Raw genomic sequence first — 14,235 nt, forward strand, 5'->3', positions numbered from 1 at the left:
TAATCTTAATTTTAAATAAATATTATACACAGTTAACACACTAAGAGTTAGGACAGATTACACAACAACACTTCTGCTAGATTTATATGACTCACATCAGTAATTCTGTTAAGCAAGATAAATAATATATTACCATTGTCCACATACTGTGCAAAGAAACTGAGATCCTCATTGACTTCAGTCACAACAACATTTCTATAATTCACTTCCCGTTCAGTTTTGTCATCTACAATTTCTTCATGTACACTTGTGTCTTCAACGTAATCTTTCCATAGCTAAAAAAACACAATACATTAAGTCTCAAATCTATACTTTTTCACTTAATTACTATTCATACAGGTTTCCCGCTTAATATACAGAAGTCGGTTTCACAATAAAACTTAGGACTAAGATTGATTGTAAGTATACTGAATTGTTCATGAATTATGACCAATCTTAGTCCTAACTATTTTTGTGAAACCAACTCCAGCAGAGAAGCTTTCAACAGTACCAAGAAAAAAAAGAAACATTCATATGACCTGTCAACCTACACAGACATATTATTCTGAATCAAAGCCGACCAGCCTTGTATCTTTCTCAACAAAAAACAATACTTAGCTTAGAATCTAAGATATGTTTCATACCCTTGTCAATCTTTATAAGATCTTCATTCAAAATGATCTTATTTTACCCACAAAATAATTTCTTATAGAGGAATAATATTCACCAATAAAAGCAAAGCTTGAGGAAGTTCTGTTTAAAATATATTTTTGAAGCTTTATTTGCACTAGTGCAATATAATATACTAATGCATCTTTGCTTTTGATTATGTTCTGCATGATGTACATTGTTGCAATATAATAACAAAAATTATTTCAGTTTCTTGTTTTGCAGTTTAGTATTCTATTTATAATTAATATTTTACAAGTCATTTAGTTCTGAAATGTTTATTACAACTTACATTAAGCTTCTTTTTCTTTGCATTTTCTTCTGCATTTAACATCTGTTTATAAAAATTACTTCTTTCTGCAGTGAAGTGGACTTTTGCTAGACCTTCTTCTACCAAGGCCAGAGACAGATTTACATTATCAACAAACAACCATCCAATGAAATTACCTCCCTTGTCCATTGCTTCTACAGTAACCTCAACCTATTATAAACAAACAAATTATAAATGATAGTAATGTCCCTTGTTAATGGTTTTGATGGTATTGAGCAACTTTTTGCTGATACATGATCAGTAAGTTGACCTTGAAATACTTTTTCACGAAAATATTTATTTTCAAATGCTAGCTTTTTCATTTCAATTGACAACAAGAATGTGTCCCAAGTACATGAATGTCCCATCCGCACTATCATTTTCTATGTTCAGTAGACTGTGAAAATGGAATAAAATCTCTAATTTGGCATTAAAATTAGAAAGATCATATCATAGGGAACATGTGTACTAAGTTTTAAGTTGATTGGACTTCAACTTCATCAAAAACTACCTCGACCAAAAACTTTACCTGGACTAAAAACTTTAACCTGAAGCAGGACAGACGAACGAACGCACAGACCAGAAAACATAATGCCCATAAATGGGGCATAAAAATGCGATTTTTACTTGAGATTTCAGGAAAATCTGTATACAGTTATATGCATCAGATAACAGATTGCAAGTTCTTCTCATCCAGTGGAATTATTCATACTTATAAAAACACTGCAATAATTTCTGAATTCAGAGTGAATCATATGTGGCCTTATGAGATATGGACTTGTAAAATGATAACAACTGAATTATATGTATCCTTGATCCTGCACTATCCAATGGTTTAAGATGTCCATAATAAATAAGTAATAGTTTAGTCATTAAAACTTTAGTTAATGGTAAGACTTTTTGAGTGGTAGTTTTCAAATCAAAATTGTTATTACCTCTCTCTGTAGACACATTTCTTTTGTGAATGCTAATGCTTCATCACCATAGGGCTCAGATTTACTGGTCTCTCCACCTGGCAATGGTCTGGCTCCACGTGGACATGATATACCTGCAACAGTCGTAACAAATATTGTATATCAAACATTCTTTATCATTTCATACAAATATTATGACAAACCAAAATTATTATTAGACTATGATACCTTTAAGAAAATACTAAACAAGGTAAAAGATAAAGTTTTAAGCTCTATAAAGGAGAACAATGATAAGGAGGGAAAGGAAAGCTGATATACAACTAAAAACTTTTTATAAGTAAATTGAGTTCATCTTTACTGTTACTGTTTGTCTAATTATTCTGTATCAGAGATCACTTTTAAGTAAGCGTTTTTTTAGTTTCGTTGTCTCTTTTGACAAAATATAATAGAAAATGTATTTAAATGCACCATTTAAACATAAACTGCACAAGACCTAAATGAAGCTGTTAAAGTAACAATTAAATTTTACCTGATAACAGGAATGTAACAAGACAAGTCTCCCTTGGTATATACAGCCTCAGACGAGAACCACTGGCTATAAATTCAACCAAGGCTTCAGATCTACCTGCTCTTTGTAAAAATGGCAGAAATTGCTTAGATTTTGCTATATCCTGTAAATAAAAACATAATTACACATTACATCATTTCATCACTGACATATTCTAAACCATATGTCAAACTAATATGAGGCAGGCATTACCTGTAAATGGGGACGAAGTCTGTATGAATTATTTTTTTGTAACTTAATTATTTGTCAAAAAAAAAAAGAAACGGAAATACCATAACGTTTCCGAGTTTGGTTCTGTTGTTAGGGATTTTAGTTGTGACGTTATTTAAATTATGACGTCATATGCAATGTAAACAAAGAAACGCTATCATTAGGTAACGTTTTTTCATATCAAGGAATTATTAAAAATGAAATTGGTATTGCGCGTTTCGTCCTATTTTATACTAGACTGATAAATATATATTTTACTCAAAGTTTCATACAAACGAGACCGGAAAAAGGAAGTATATTGTACATTTCTGCGCAGGTCCGGGATTTCAAAACATGACATAAAAAAAATTGAACGATTTTGAGTTCATTAGTACAATGAAAAATTCGGGAAATTTTCCCGAATTTTTTTTTTTATTGAATTTTCTACTGTTATTGGGGACTTCGTCCCCATATAATCATTATAAACTTGGTATTCAAGATGTTTCAAGTATTATACATGTGTTATTAAAAGCAGTTTGAACCAATGCCTGGTATATCTTTTGAATGAGAGAATTCTTTAAGTGTATTATTTTTTTTATCTAACTGTTTAAAATTTCTTCTTAGTGGAGAAAAATTTAAGTTTTTTAAAGAGTAACAATAAAAGCACTTGTTTCATTAAATCCTAGTATATCTTTAAATGATTTTTATGCCCCACCTACGATAGTAGAGGGGCATTATGTTTTCTGGTCTGTGCATCCGTTCATCCATCCGTCCGTCTGTTCGTTCCTCCGTTCGTTCGTTCGTCCGTCCGTCTGTCCCGCTTCAGGTTAAAGTTTTTAGTCAAGGTAGTTTTTGATGAAGTTGAAGTCCAATCGACTTCAAACTTAGTATACATGTTCCCTATGATATGATCTTTTTTATTTTAATGCCAAATTAGAGGATTTACCCCAATTTCACGGTCCACTGAACATAGAAGATGATAGTGCAAGTGGGGCATTCGTGTACTGGGGACACATTCTTGTTGTATTATACTTTTTCCCTATATCTATTTTTCAGTTTATCATATAAATGAATGAAAGAAGATGTGTGGTATCAATGTGACAACAACCCAATAACACAAGTAAACCAAAATACATATTTATAAATTTTACTTGGTTTCAACTTTCATAAGTTCTATGTGACAATTGGAAATTTAGAAACAAAATTGTACATTCAAAATCTCTATACTCAATGAAAAATTGGTACCCACCAAAAATAAATTCACAGTATTTCATATAATAATTGTATCCTAGATACTTACCCCTGAGACATCAGCTACTCTGTGTATTGGAGCTTCTTTTTTTGAATGAATGCCTACTAATTTCTTTTCTGCCCTGGCTTCAGCTGCCAATAATTCATCATAATGAGATGATCTTTGGTCATCGTCCTGTCTGTATCTGATTACTTTGGCTAATCCCTTGCCAACTAATGCCTCTCCAACATTTCTGGAAAACAATGAATATAGGTTGATAAATATAATATCATTTTCAAACTGCAGAACTTTATTGACATCAGCTGATTAATTATCTGATGTTTTTTCTTTTAGAAAAATTTCAGAATGTTCATGAAATGATAACAAAAATAAATAAACAGTATGTCAATGACAATGCATTTGACATATTAAGGTCAGGGATAGTTTAACCTGTAAACTTTAAGGCAACTAGTTGAAGAAATTAAAATAACCAAGTGTATGTAAATAAATTTGTATAATAGCCGTTATCAGATCTCTAAGATAACAATTAGTCCTAGACTTAATACTTACACTCCTCCAATGGTAACAGTACAGCATGTTTTCTCTGGAAAACCTTGGTTTGCTGGCTGTATATAATCTACCTTTACATTAACCTAAAATAATCCAGTAAATGTTAAAACTTAGCACAACAAGACATATCTACTCAGCAATCACGTATGGTTTGTAAAACTTCAAATATTTAGTATGTTCTTATTCAAAGGTTAATTAAAAGTTTCTTTTTAACAAGTGGTATTGGTTTAGGCTGATATCAATGTGATTTCAATTTTTATACACCAAAGTTTTACAAGTAATTCTGTTAAAAATTGCTAAGAAACAAAAAATATCTCGATGTTTGTGGAGAAATATACAGAAACAACATTTCAAACTTCAGAAATCTAGAAAATGATTAAAAATTAGTTGACAGTTATATATTAATATTGACATGAAATGTATGTGTACCTTTTTCCCAATGAGTTTGGTCCTGAGAAATTCTCTAGCTTCATACATGTAAGGTATATCATATAATGGTCTCATTCTTTTATTTGGAGCTTGGTTTTCTGTGTTGTCTACTGCTCTTGGTGGTCTTACGCTGGACAAAAAGACTTTTTTTGACTTTCCATCTCCCATCTTGACGACTAATGCATCACCATTTACAATCTCAACAACCTAATTACAAACAGAATCAACTCTTAATTCTTTAATTTGAACTTGTATGGTCAGTTTCAAAATATTCCATAGCCATTTTCTCAATAGCTAGTGATTTAATTATTTTTTATATATTGTTGATTTTTAGCTCACCTGGCCCGAAGGGCCATGTGAGCTTTTCTCATCACTTTGCGTCCGTCGTCGTCGTCATGGTCATTGTCGTCCAGCGGCGTCTGTTAACTTCTACAAAAATCTTCTCCTCTGAAACTGCTGGGCCAAATTAAACCAAACTTGGCCACAATCATTATTGGGGTATCTAGTTTAACAAATGTGTCCGGTGACCCGGCCAACCAACCAAGATGGCCGCAATGGCTAAAAATAGAACATGGGGGTAAAATGCAGTTTTTGGCTTATAACTCAAAAACCAAAGCATTTAGAGCAAATCTGACATGTATGGGTTAAAATTGTTTATCAGGTCAAGATCTATCTGCCCTGAAATTTTCAGATGAATCGGACAACCTGTTGTTGGGTTGCTGCCCCTGAATTGGTAATTTTAAGGAAATTTTGCTGTTTTTGGTTATTATCTTGAACATTATTATAGATAGAGATAAACTGTAAACTGCAATAATATTCAGCAAAGTAAGATTTACAAACAAGTCAACATGACCGAAATGGTCAGTTGACCCCTTTAGGAGTTATTGCCCTTTATAGTCAATTTTTAACCATTTTTCGTAAATCTTAGTAATCTTTTACAAAGATCTTCTCCTCTGAAACTACTTGGCCAAATTAATCCAAACTTGGCCACAATCATCTTTGGGGTATCTAGTTTAAAAAATGTTTCCGGTGACCAAGCCAACCAACCAAGATGGCCGCCATGACTAAAAATAGAACATGGGGGTAAAATGCAGTTTTTGGCTTATAACTCAAAAACCAAAGCATTTAGAGCAAATCTGACGTGGGGTAAAATTGGTTATCAGGTCAAGACTATCTGCCCTGAAATTTTCAGATGAATCGGACAACCTGTTGTTGGGTTGCTGCCCCTGAATTGGTAATTTTAAGGCAATTTTGCTGTTTTTGTTATTATCTTGAAAATTAATATAGATAGAGATAAACTGTAAACAGCAATAATGTACAGCAAAGTAAGACCTAAAATTAAGTCAACATGACCAAAATGGTCAATTGACCCCCTAAGGAGTTATTGTCCTTTATAGTCAATTTTTAACAATTTTCATAAAATTTGTAAATCTGCTAACATTTTCCACTGAAACTACTGAGCCAAGTTCATTATAGATAGAGATAATTGTAAGCAGCAAGAATGTTTAGTAAAGTAAGATGTACAAACACATCACCATCACCAAAACACAATTTTGTCATGAATCCATCTGCTTCCTTTGTTTAATATTCACATAGACCAAGGTGAGCGACACAGGCTCTTTAGAGCCTCTAGTTTTATATTCAAAATTCCTAATAACTTTTTTTGATATTATGATGGAATAAAAATTGTGCTCATGGCTTCTGACATTAGGATGACATGGAAGAATAAAATGCTTTGCTGAGCGTAGCCGGATACGACAGCAGAGGGTGAACCCTGAACAGATGGGGCAAATTTGGACACAATATTCAAGCTTGATACTGTCTGAATTTGAATTGTGATAAAAATTTTGACATAATATAGGTTTCTGACACAAAATAAGTGTGGTCAAAGATCTTACAAATCTATTGCCCAATACTGTGCAATTGAAGATTTCTTCTTGAAACTTTTCAAAAATTCCAAATTTGAAAAATTTTGAAAAAATAAATAAATCCCTTAAAAACATTAGAAACCCCCGCCCCCCATTTTTTGAAACCCCCCTTGAAGCAATAACCCCAAAACTCAATACCAGCCTTTCCTTTGTAGTATGGAACCTTGTAGTACAATTTCAGAGAGATCCATACACTCAAACACAAGTTATTATCTTGAAACTACAAAAATGCTTGTTTTTGGCCCTCAATTCATAAAAAGGTTGGCCCCATAACTGAATCCCAACCTTCAACTTGTGATATTAAACATTGTGGTACAATTTCAGAACAATCGAAATACTTATACTCAAATTATTATCCTGAAACTAGACAAATGCTAGTTTAGGCCCCATTTGGGCCCCTAATTTCTTAAAGGTTTGGACCATCATCCTGAAATCAATGCCAATCTTCCTTTTGTGGTATTAACCTTTTTCCAAAATTTCATAGAGATCCATTTACTTAAACTAAAGTTATTGTCCAGTAACCAATGTGTCTTTGGACGACAGAGCAGAAGATGATGACAACGTACTATTATACGATCCCAAAATTTTATTTGTGGTTGTATAAAAAGATCTAGGAGACAATAGGCAAAACCAAGTAGTTGTCATATAAAGATTGAAATAAAAATCCATGCATGAATGAACAAGATATAAGATATACCCCTGAAACAGTCTAGAATAACTGACGACCGACTATAGATTTGGGTATAAAATACAATAAAAGACCAGATATTTACCTTGCCTTGGAAAGCTTTGTCTTTGATATCAATGGACGAACTTGAAGGTGTGTATTCTTTCCAAATTCTCTTCTTTTTATCTTTTGCTTCTCTAAAATCAAATAATCAGTTTGCTAAAATTAGTTTATAGACACAGCAGTAAAGGTTTCATTTCAAATGGACAAAACTAACTTAAATCCTACAATGAATTGTGTTTTTCTTTAAAAACTTGAAATTTTCTGCTCTTAATTTGTAGAAGTATATTAAAAATATGCAGCTTATAGTTATGAACTTGTCAAAAAAACATACATTTGCAAAGCATTTCAAACATACATTTAATTTGTAAAGCATTTCAAGCACAATTTTATTTTCAATGATTTGCCTCTTGTTTAAAGGATCATTTACCTTTCTGCTGCTCTCAGTTTATCAGCCCCTTGACTAACAACACCCATGCTCCAGTCTACACATCGGGCAAATCCCTCTCGGAGTAATAGTTCAGCAATGTTACCATTCTACAAACACATAGCAATTTTACTTGCTCTTTAAAAGTCAAGACACAACCATGGTATGAATTTGTGTTACAAGCCTATCTGAAGTATATTATAGCATTGTTTTCTGTGTGCTGTGGTTTTAAGCATTGTGTATGAGTTTATAAAATATGCATGAGGGACACTAAAGTTAAGAGTGCAGAAAAGAAGATGGAAAAGACAAACAGTCAAGGGTAACACTAAATGCTCCCTACTGCAGGGGCATAAAATATGTTCATGTACAGGGAATGAATTTTGTGCTTAAATTGACATTTAACAGACATTGAATGACTTTTTTTTAATTCACACATTTTTACTTTAAAAATTGCAAAAAAATCATTGCATGTATTAAATTCTTAACCCTTTCAACGCTACACAAAAAAATAGAAAAATGGCTGCTGCTGCTGCATTTTTTTGTGTTCATTCATTAGAACAGTATATTCCTTTTCAGACTGCTGTATCTTTTTTATTATAAGAGATACAGAGAAAGTTATTGCATGAAAAATGCTCAGGAGAGTATGAACTGTAATATTAGGCAGTTATTTCAGTAAAATTTTTATCAGGTTACCTTCATTTTCAGGTAGTTAACAGGTAAAAGGTGTTATTTATTACATTTGTGTTGAATTTTGAATAAAAACTGCTATTAGTCTTCATCTATTTTGTTGTTTTATCTGCCATATAACAAAGAAGACACCAATTGCTCTATTCCGTAGCGTATTGCACCATACACAACGTATTATGTAATCGTGGCACAAATCAGTGGCTCCGTCCTCAAAATTTTCACTCAACCTCCGTTTTCCCCCCTTTTTCTTTCTCGTAATGATCGATCAAATCATATTTCCCACACGAATTTAATGTGATAAACACATTGAGATAACAAGATATTTACAGCTTCGTTTCCGATTTCCACCATTTGCATTTGTCAAAAATATTTGTTTTTATTTTCCTTCTACTGTATGATTTTACAATAAAAATTGCCGGGATTTCAAGCGCAAATGAGACCTTGCATATCCTCGATTCATACAAGGAAAAATTAGAGAGGACCTGAATGAAAACCGAATGGTTTAAGAGTCCTGGTGAAAAATCCATTGTCATCGCGGCATATGCCGTGAATAGCAGTGGCGGACGACTATGTCATCGCGTCATATGCCCTTCATAGCGTTGAAAGGGTTAAAACATACAGATAAAAGCAATAAACTTACTGGATGTAAAACAGTTCCAATAAGATTTTGGTTAGAAACACTCTCTAGGATTACTTTGACATCTCTCTGGAGAAGTCTGACCTCTGTGTAAAATTTAGCTTCCTCTGCAAAGGGTTCTGACACTTGATCACCTTTGTCATCTTGTTTAAACATTGGAGCCTAAAAAGTAAAAGATTTTAATGAATAAAATGATTCAAATACACATGTAAAATATGTTATCATTGATTACATAAACACTATATAACTATTCTTTTTCAGATCATGCATCCCCTTGCTATCTTTTTTAGGCACTTTTTCTATTCTATGAAAAAGTGTTCATAATTTTGATTGCAAAATTCATACTACAATGACCATAAATTAATCCTTGTGGGAAATTATTCCTTAAGTACGATCAATTTTATTTGATAAAATAATATAAAAAGAAAAGAAGAAAAATCACCATCAATCTAATATTGTTCTTAGTGATATAAATATATATGTACCTTTATTCCTGACAACAAGATGGTGACATAATCCATCTTGGGAAGAAGGAATGCTCTAACTGTGCACCCATCTCTGACATGTTCTATAACAGCTGAAAAAGTTCAATTAACATATACATGATATATAAGTTACATCTGTATGGCACAGTTATCTAAGTAAATGTTACATCTGTATGGCACAGTTATCTAAGTAAATGTTACATCTGTATGGCACAGTTATCTAAGTAAATGTTACATCTGTATGGCACAGTTATCTAAGTAAATGTTACATCTGTATGGCACAGTTATCTAAGTAAATGTTACATCTGTATGGCACAAATATCTAAGTAAATGTTACATCTGTATGGCACAGTTATCTAAGTAAATGTTACATCTGTATGGCACAGTTATCTAAGTAAATGTTACATCTGTATGGCAAAGCAATTTAAGTAAATATCAACTTGTATTACAAAGTTATTTAAGTAAAAGTTTTGCTCTTATTTGAATTGTTTGTGAAAATAAAAACTTAACAAACAAGTGAAAACGCATCACACGCTATAGCTGACTTATATAAATCCTGGAACCAAATTTCAGAAATCTTAATGATGTACATGATGTAGTTCCTCAGATAGTTGTGACGAAAAATATCCATGGGACGGATAGATGGACAGACAGAGTTAAACAGAATACCCCACTTTTTTGAAGCAGGGTATACTTTTTTTAAAGCAAGGATATAATAAAGTAAATGGAGAATATATGTCCATGGGGAAACTGATGATGCCCTCACTTGCATATATTACATTAACAAGAGGCTGTCACAACGACAGCAAACCAGATTTATTAATATTTATTTGTGTCCTGGCAATATCACAAGAACCATTACTTATGAATGGTGAAAGTGAAAATCGTCAATATCAAATTTGACCTCCATTTTGTCATCAGTATCAACATCTTAAAATTTGAAAAGCTTAGATTGAATGGTTCATGAGTAAATGCAACAACGTGAATGGAAACGCCATTTCACAATCTTTCAAGAACCATAACTCCTGATCGTCATTATTGAACTTGACCTTCATTTTGTCATCAGTAACAACATATTAAAATTTGGGAAGCTTAGGTAGAACAGTTCATGCGTAAATGCACGGACACGACTGGAAACTCCATTTTTCAATCTTTCAAGAACCATAACTCCTGAATGGTAAAAGTCACAATCACCATTATTTAACTTGACCTCCATTTTGTCATCAGTAACAACATATTAAAATTTGGGAAGCTTAGGTAGAACAGTTCATGCGTAAATGCACGGACACGACTGGAAATTCCATTTTTCAATCTTTCAAGAACCATAACTCCTGAACGGTAAAAGTCAAAATCGCCATTATTGAACTTGACCTTCATTTAGTTGTCAGTAACAACATATTAAAATTTTAAAAGCTTTGGTTGAATGGTTCATGAGTTAATGCACGGACAACATTTGATTGCCGCCCGCCCGCTGTACATCCCCAAATCAATAACCGATATTTTTGTCACAAAAATCCGGTTAAAAAGGGACATACTGTGAAAGTACTTTTATTCGTGGGGTACCAATTTTCGTGGTTTTCGTGGATGACTTTATCCACGAATTTAAGTGTCCAACGAAATAAAACAACCATTGTCCAAATCAAGACATGGAAAGATCCCCATCGGTAGGTTTGACCACTGATATGATCTAGAGAATATATGGAATAACGCCAAATCTGAGAATACATTAATAGCAGTCACAGAACTACAACCGCATGCAGAATTATACCCATTTAATCTTTAATAACCTAAACTGTACAACTTTTAATCTTTTTATTCTCATAAATCATATTGTTGATCGACGAAAGTCAGATTTCCGGTATTGATATGCTAGTATGATAAAGTGTTCATTTTATATCCTCATAGTTCTCCTACATGTGGGAAATAATAATTTCAAGCTGGGCTTGATTTTGATAAGAATTATTTGACAATTCAAGATATGTTTAAACCATTTATGTTACTGTTTTCTTTAGGTGACATGTTTATGGCCTAATCAACACCTTTGATGGTCTTTAATCTGTTGGTCACTTTATCATAGGTTAATTAGTGTTATCACTACGATTTACACGGTCAATGTTTACTTTGCAATTTCCTTCAATCAAGACTATTTGTAACCTTCGTTTCTAAAGGCTTTAATTTTTCAATTATTTTTTTTATATTAGAAAACTAAAATCCACGAATTCAAAAACCCACGAACATGTTAATATTACTCAAACCACGAAAATTGATACCCACGAATTAAAGTACTTTCACAGTAACTAGAGAACTGAAAAGTGACCCCACCCAAAAACCAATTTTGGGAACTATGTTATTATAATTATGTACAGAATGACAGATAGCATGGATAGACAAGGGTAACACTTATTGACCTCTTCACCAAAAAAAATAAATTTATTCACATTACATGTGAAATTGGCTAAGAAATATGTGTGTTTAAACACTGAATGTTACTTTGTAACTTACCATCAATTGGCTTGTTATGAAAGGAGTCGACAAAGTTTCTTGGATTTTCTATAACCCATGTGATGTCACGTACATGTTTACTGGCACCTTCTCCCCATCGTCCTTTACCCTGAGATTTAGCTTCTTCTTCTAACTGTATCAGTCGCTGTTGGTTAACACTGAAATAATAAATGTAAAGGTTGAATATTGGAAAAAAAATTACATGAACTAAAATTTCGAAATAAGCATACAATTCATAAAAGAATAACTAATTTATAGGACTACATAAATCAATGTTAATTATAGTTGAACTATTGCTGAGTACATATTTATTACTACTTAGTACTAAGGAACATTCAAGAACCTTAACTACACATAAGGGTCTTTCATGGTCAGCATACTAATAATATACAAAGTTCCATGATAATATATTAAGACCAAACATGAAGACTTACTCATCAGGTTTTAATCCTCCTCTCCTGACCTCAACAAGACCTTCAGACACCATAGATTCTGTTATATTTTCTGCATTTGTGTCTGTAAATAAACAAAAATAAACCAGGTGCTCCGCAGGGCGCAGCTTTATACGACCGCAGATGTCGAACCCTGAACAGTTGGGGCAAGTATGGACAAAACATTCAAGCATGATACAGCTCTGAATTTGGATTGTGATCAAATTTTTGACATTACATGGTTTTTTTTTACACAAAACAAATGCCAAGATTTTACAAATCAATTAAAGATTTCTTCTTCAAACTTTTTAAATCTAAAATTAAATAGTTGACACAGCATAGGTTTCTGACACAGAATGAATGTGGTCTAATGAACTTAAAAGGTTTTTTTTGCCTTTGAGCAAATCACTATGCTGTTGAATATTAATCCTCTCAAAAAAATGTTTGAAGAAATTTTCTTTTTATTTATGAAATCTGAAATGAGAAAAATCTACCCCCCCCCCTTTTTTTTCACATCCCCGTTTCCCTTTTTCAAAACTGATATCAATTCAAATTTCTAATGGAGTTTGCAACAATAACTACTCATTTAAATACATCATAAAATATTAAGATGTAAAAAAACTGCTTGTTATCACTGAATGGTAAAGATTATTTAAATTTATCAGTTGGTAGTAAAAAGTGTATATACATTGTATATTGTATATAACAAAGATTTAAGTTGATTCTGGACAAAGAAAGATAACTCCAATTAAAAAAAATTCTTGCTATTGCACAAATATTACTATTCTGGACAAAGAAAGATAACTCTAATTAAAAAAAAAATTGCTATTTCACAATATTGTGCAATTAGATATTTCTTGCCATTGCACAATACTGTGCAATTGAAAAGACTTGCTATTGCACAATACTTAATATAATAATTTTAGATCCTGATTTGGACCAACTTGAAAACTGGGCCCATAATCAAAAATCTAAGTACATGTTTAGATTCAGCATATCAAAGAGGCCCAAGAATTCAATTTTTGTTAAAATCAAACTTAGTTTAATTTTGGACCCTTTGGACTTTAATGTAGAATTTGAAATTTGAAAACAGGACCAAAAATGAAGAATCTACATACACAGTTAGATTTGGCATATCAAAGAACCCCAAGGATTCAATTTTTGATGAAATCAAACAAAGTTTAATTTTGGACCCTTTGGACCTTAATGTAGACCAATTTGAAAACTGGACCAAAAAAACTTCAATAATCAAGAATCTAAGTACATTTTTAGATTCAACATATCAAAGAACCCAACCGATTCATTTTTTGTCAAAATCAAACTAAGTTTAATTTTGGACCCTTTGGACCTTAATGTAGACCAATTTGAAAACGGGACCAAAAGTTGAGAATCTACATATACAGTTAGATTCGGCATATCAAAGAACCCCAATTATTCAATTCTGATGAAATCAAACAAAGTTTAATTTTGGACCCTTTGGGCCCCTTTTTCCTAAACTGTTGGGACCAAAACTCCCAAAATCAATACCAACCTTCCTTTTATGGTCATAAGC

At 32.4% G+C, this 14,235-nt stretch overlaps 1 protein-coding gene across 1 annotated transcript in view; it reads right to left on the minus strand.

The window, feature by feature from the left end:
- LOC143047222 (staphylococcal nuclease domain-containing protein 1-like) overlaps positions 1-14,235 on the minus strand; it is a 52,460-nt gene that overhangs the window by 5,416 nt on the left and 32,809 nt on the right. Inside the window, exons 4-16 of the mRNA XM_076220226.1 lie at positions 12,687-12,768; positions 12,253-12,410; positions 9,751-9,842; positions 9,269-9,427; positions 7,945-8,051; positions 7,561-7,651; positions 4,860-5,066; positions 4,431-4,513; positions 3,930-4,113; positions 2,402-2,543; positions 1,894-2,006; positions 941-1,129; positions 134-275 (exon numbers count right to left, since the gene is read on the minus strand). Coding sequence (XP_076076341.1) covers positions 134-275; positions 941-1,129; positions 1,894-2,006; positions 2,402-2,543; positions 3,930-4,113; positions 4,431-4,513; positions 4,860-5,066; positions 7,561-7,651; positions 7,945-8,051; positions 9,269-9,427; positions 9,751-9,842; positions 12,253-12,410; positions 12,687-12,768 — 1,749 coding nt within the window. The remainder of the gene's footprint in view (positions 1-133; positions 276-940; positions 1,130-1,893; positions 2,007-2,401; positions 2,544-3,929; positions 4,114-4,430; positions 4,514-4,859; positions 5,067-7,560; positions 7,652-7,944; positions 8,052-9,268; positions 9,428-9,750; positions 9,843-12,252; positions 12,411-12,686; positions 12,769-14,235) is intronic.

The sequence above is a fragment of the Mytilus galloprovincialis genome, chromosome 10 (assembly GCF_965363235.1).
Source record: "Mytilus galloprovincialis chromosome 10, xbMytGall1.hap1.1, whole genome shotgun sequence".
Classification (NCBI taxonomy): Eukaryota; Metazoa; Mollusca; class Bivalvia; order Mytilida; family Mytilidae; genus Mytilus; species Mytilus galloprovincialis.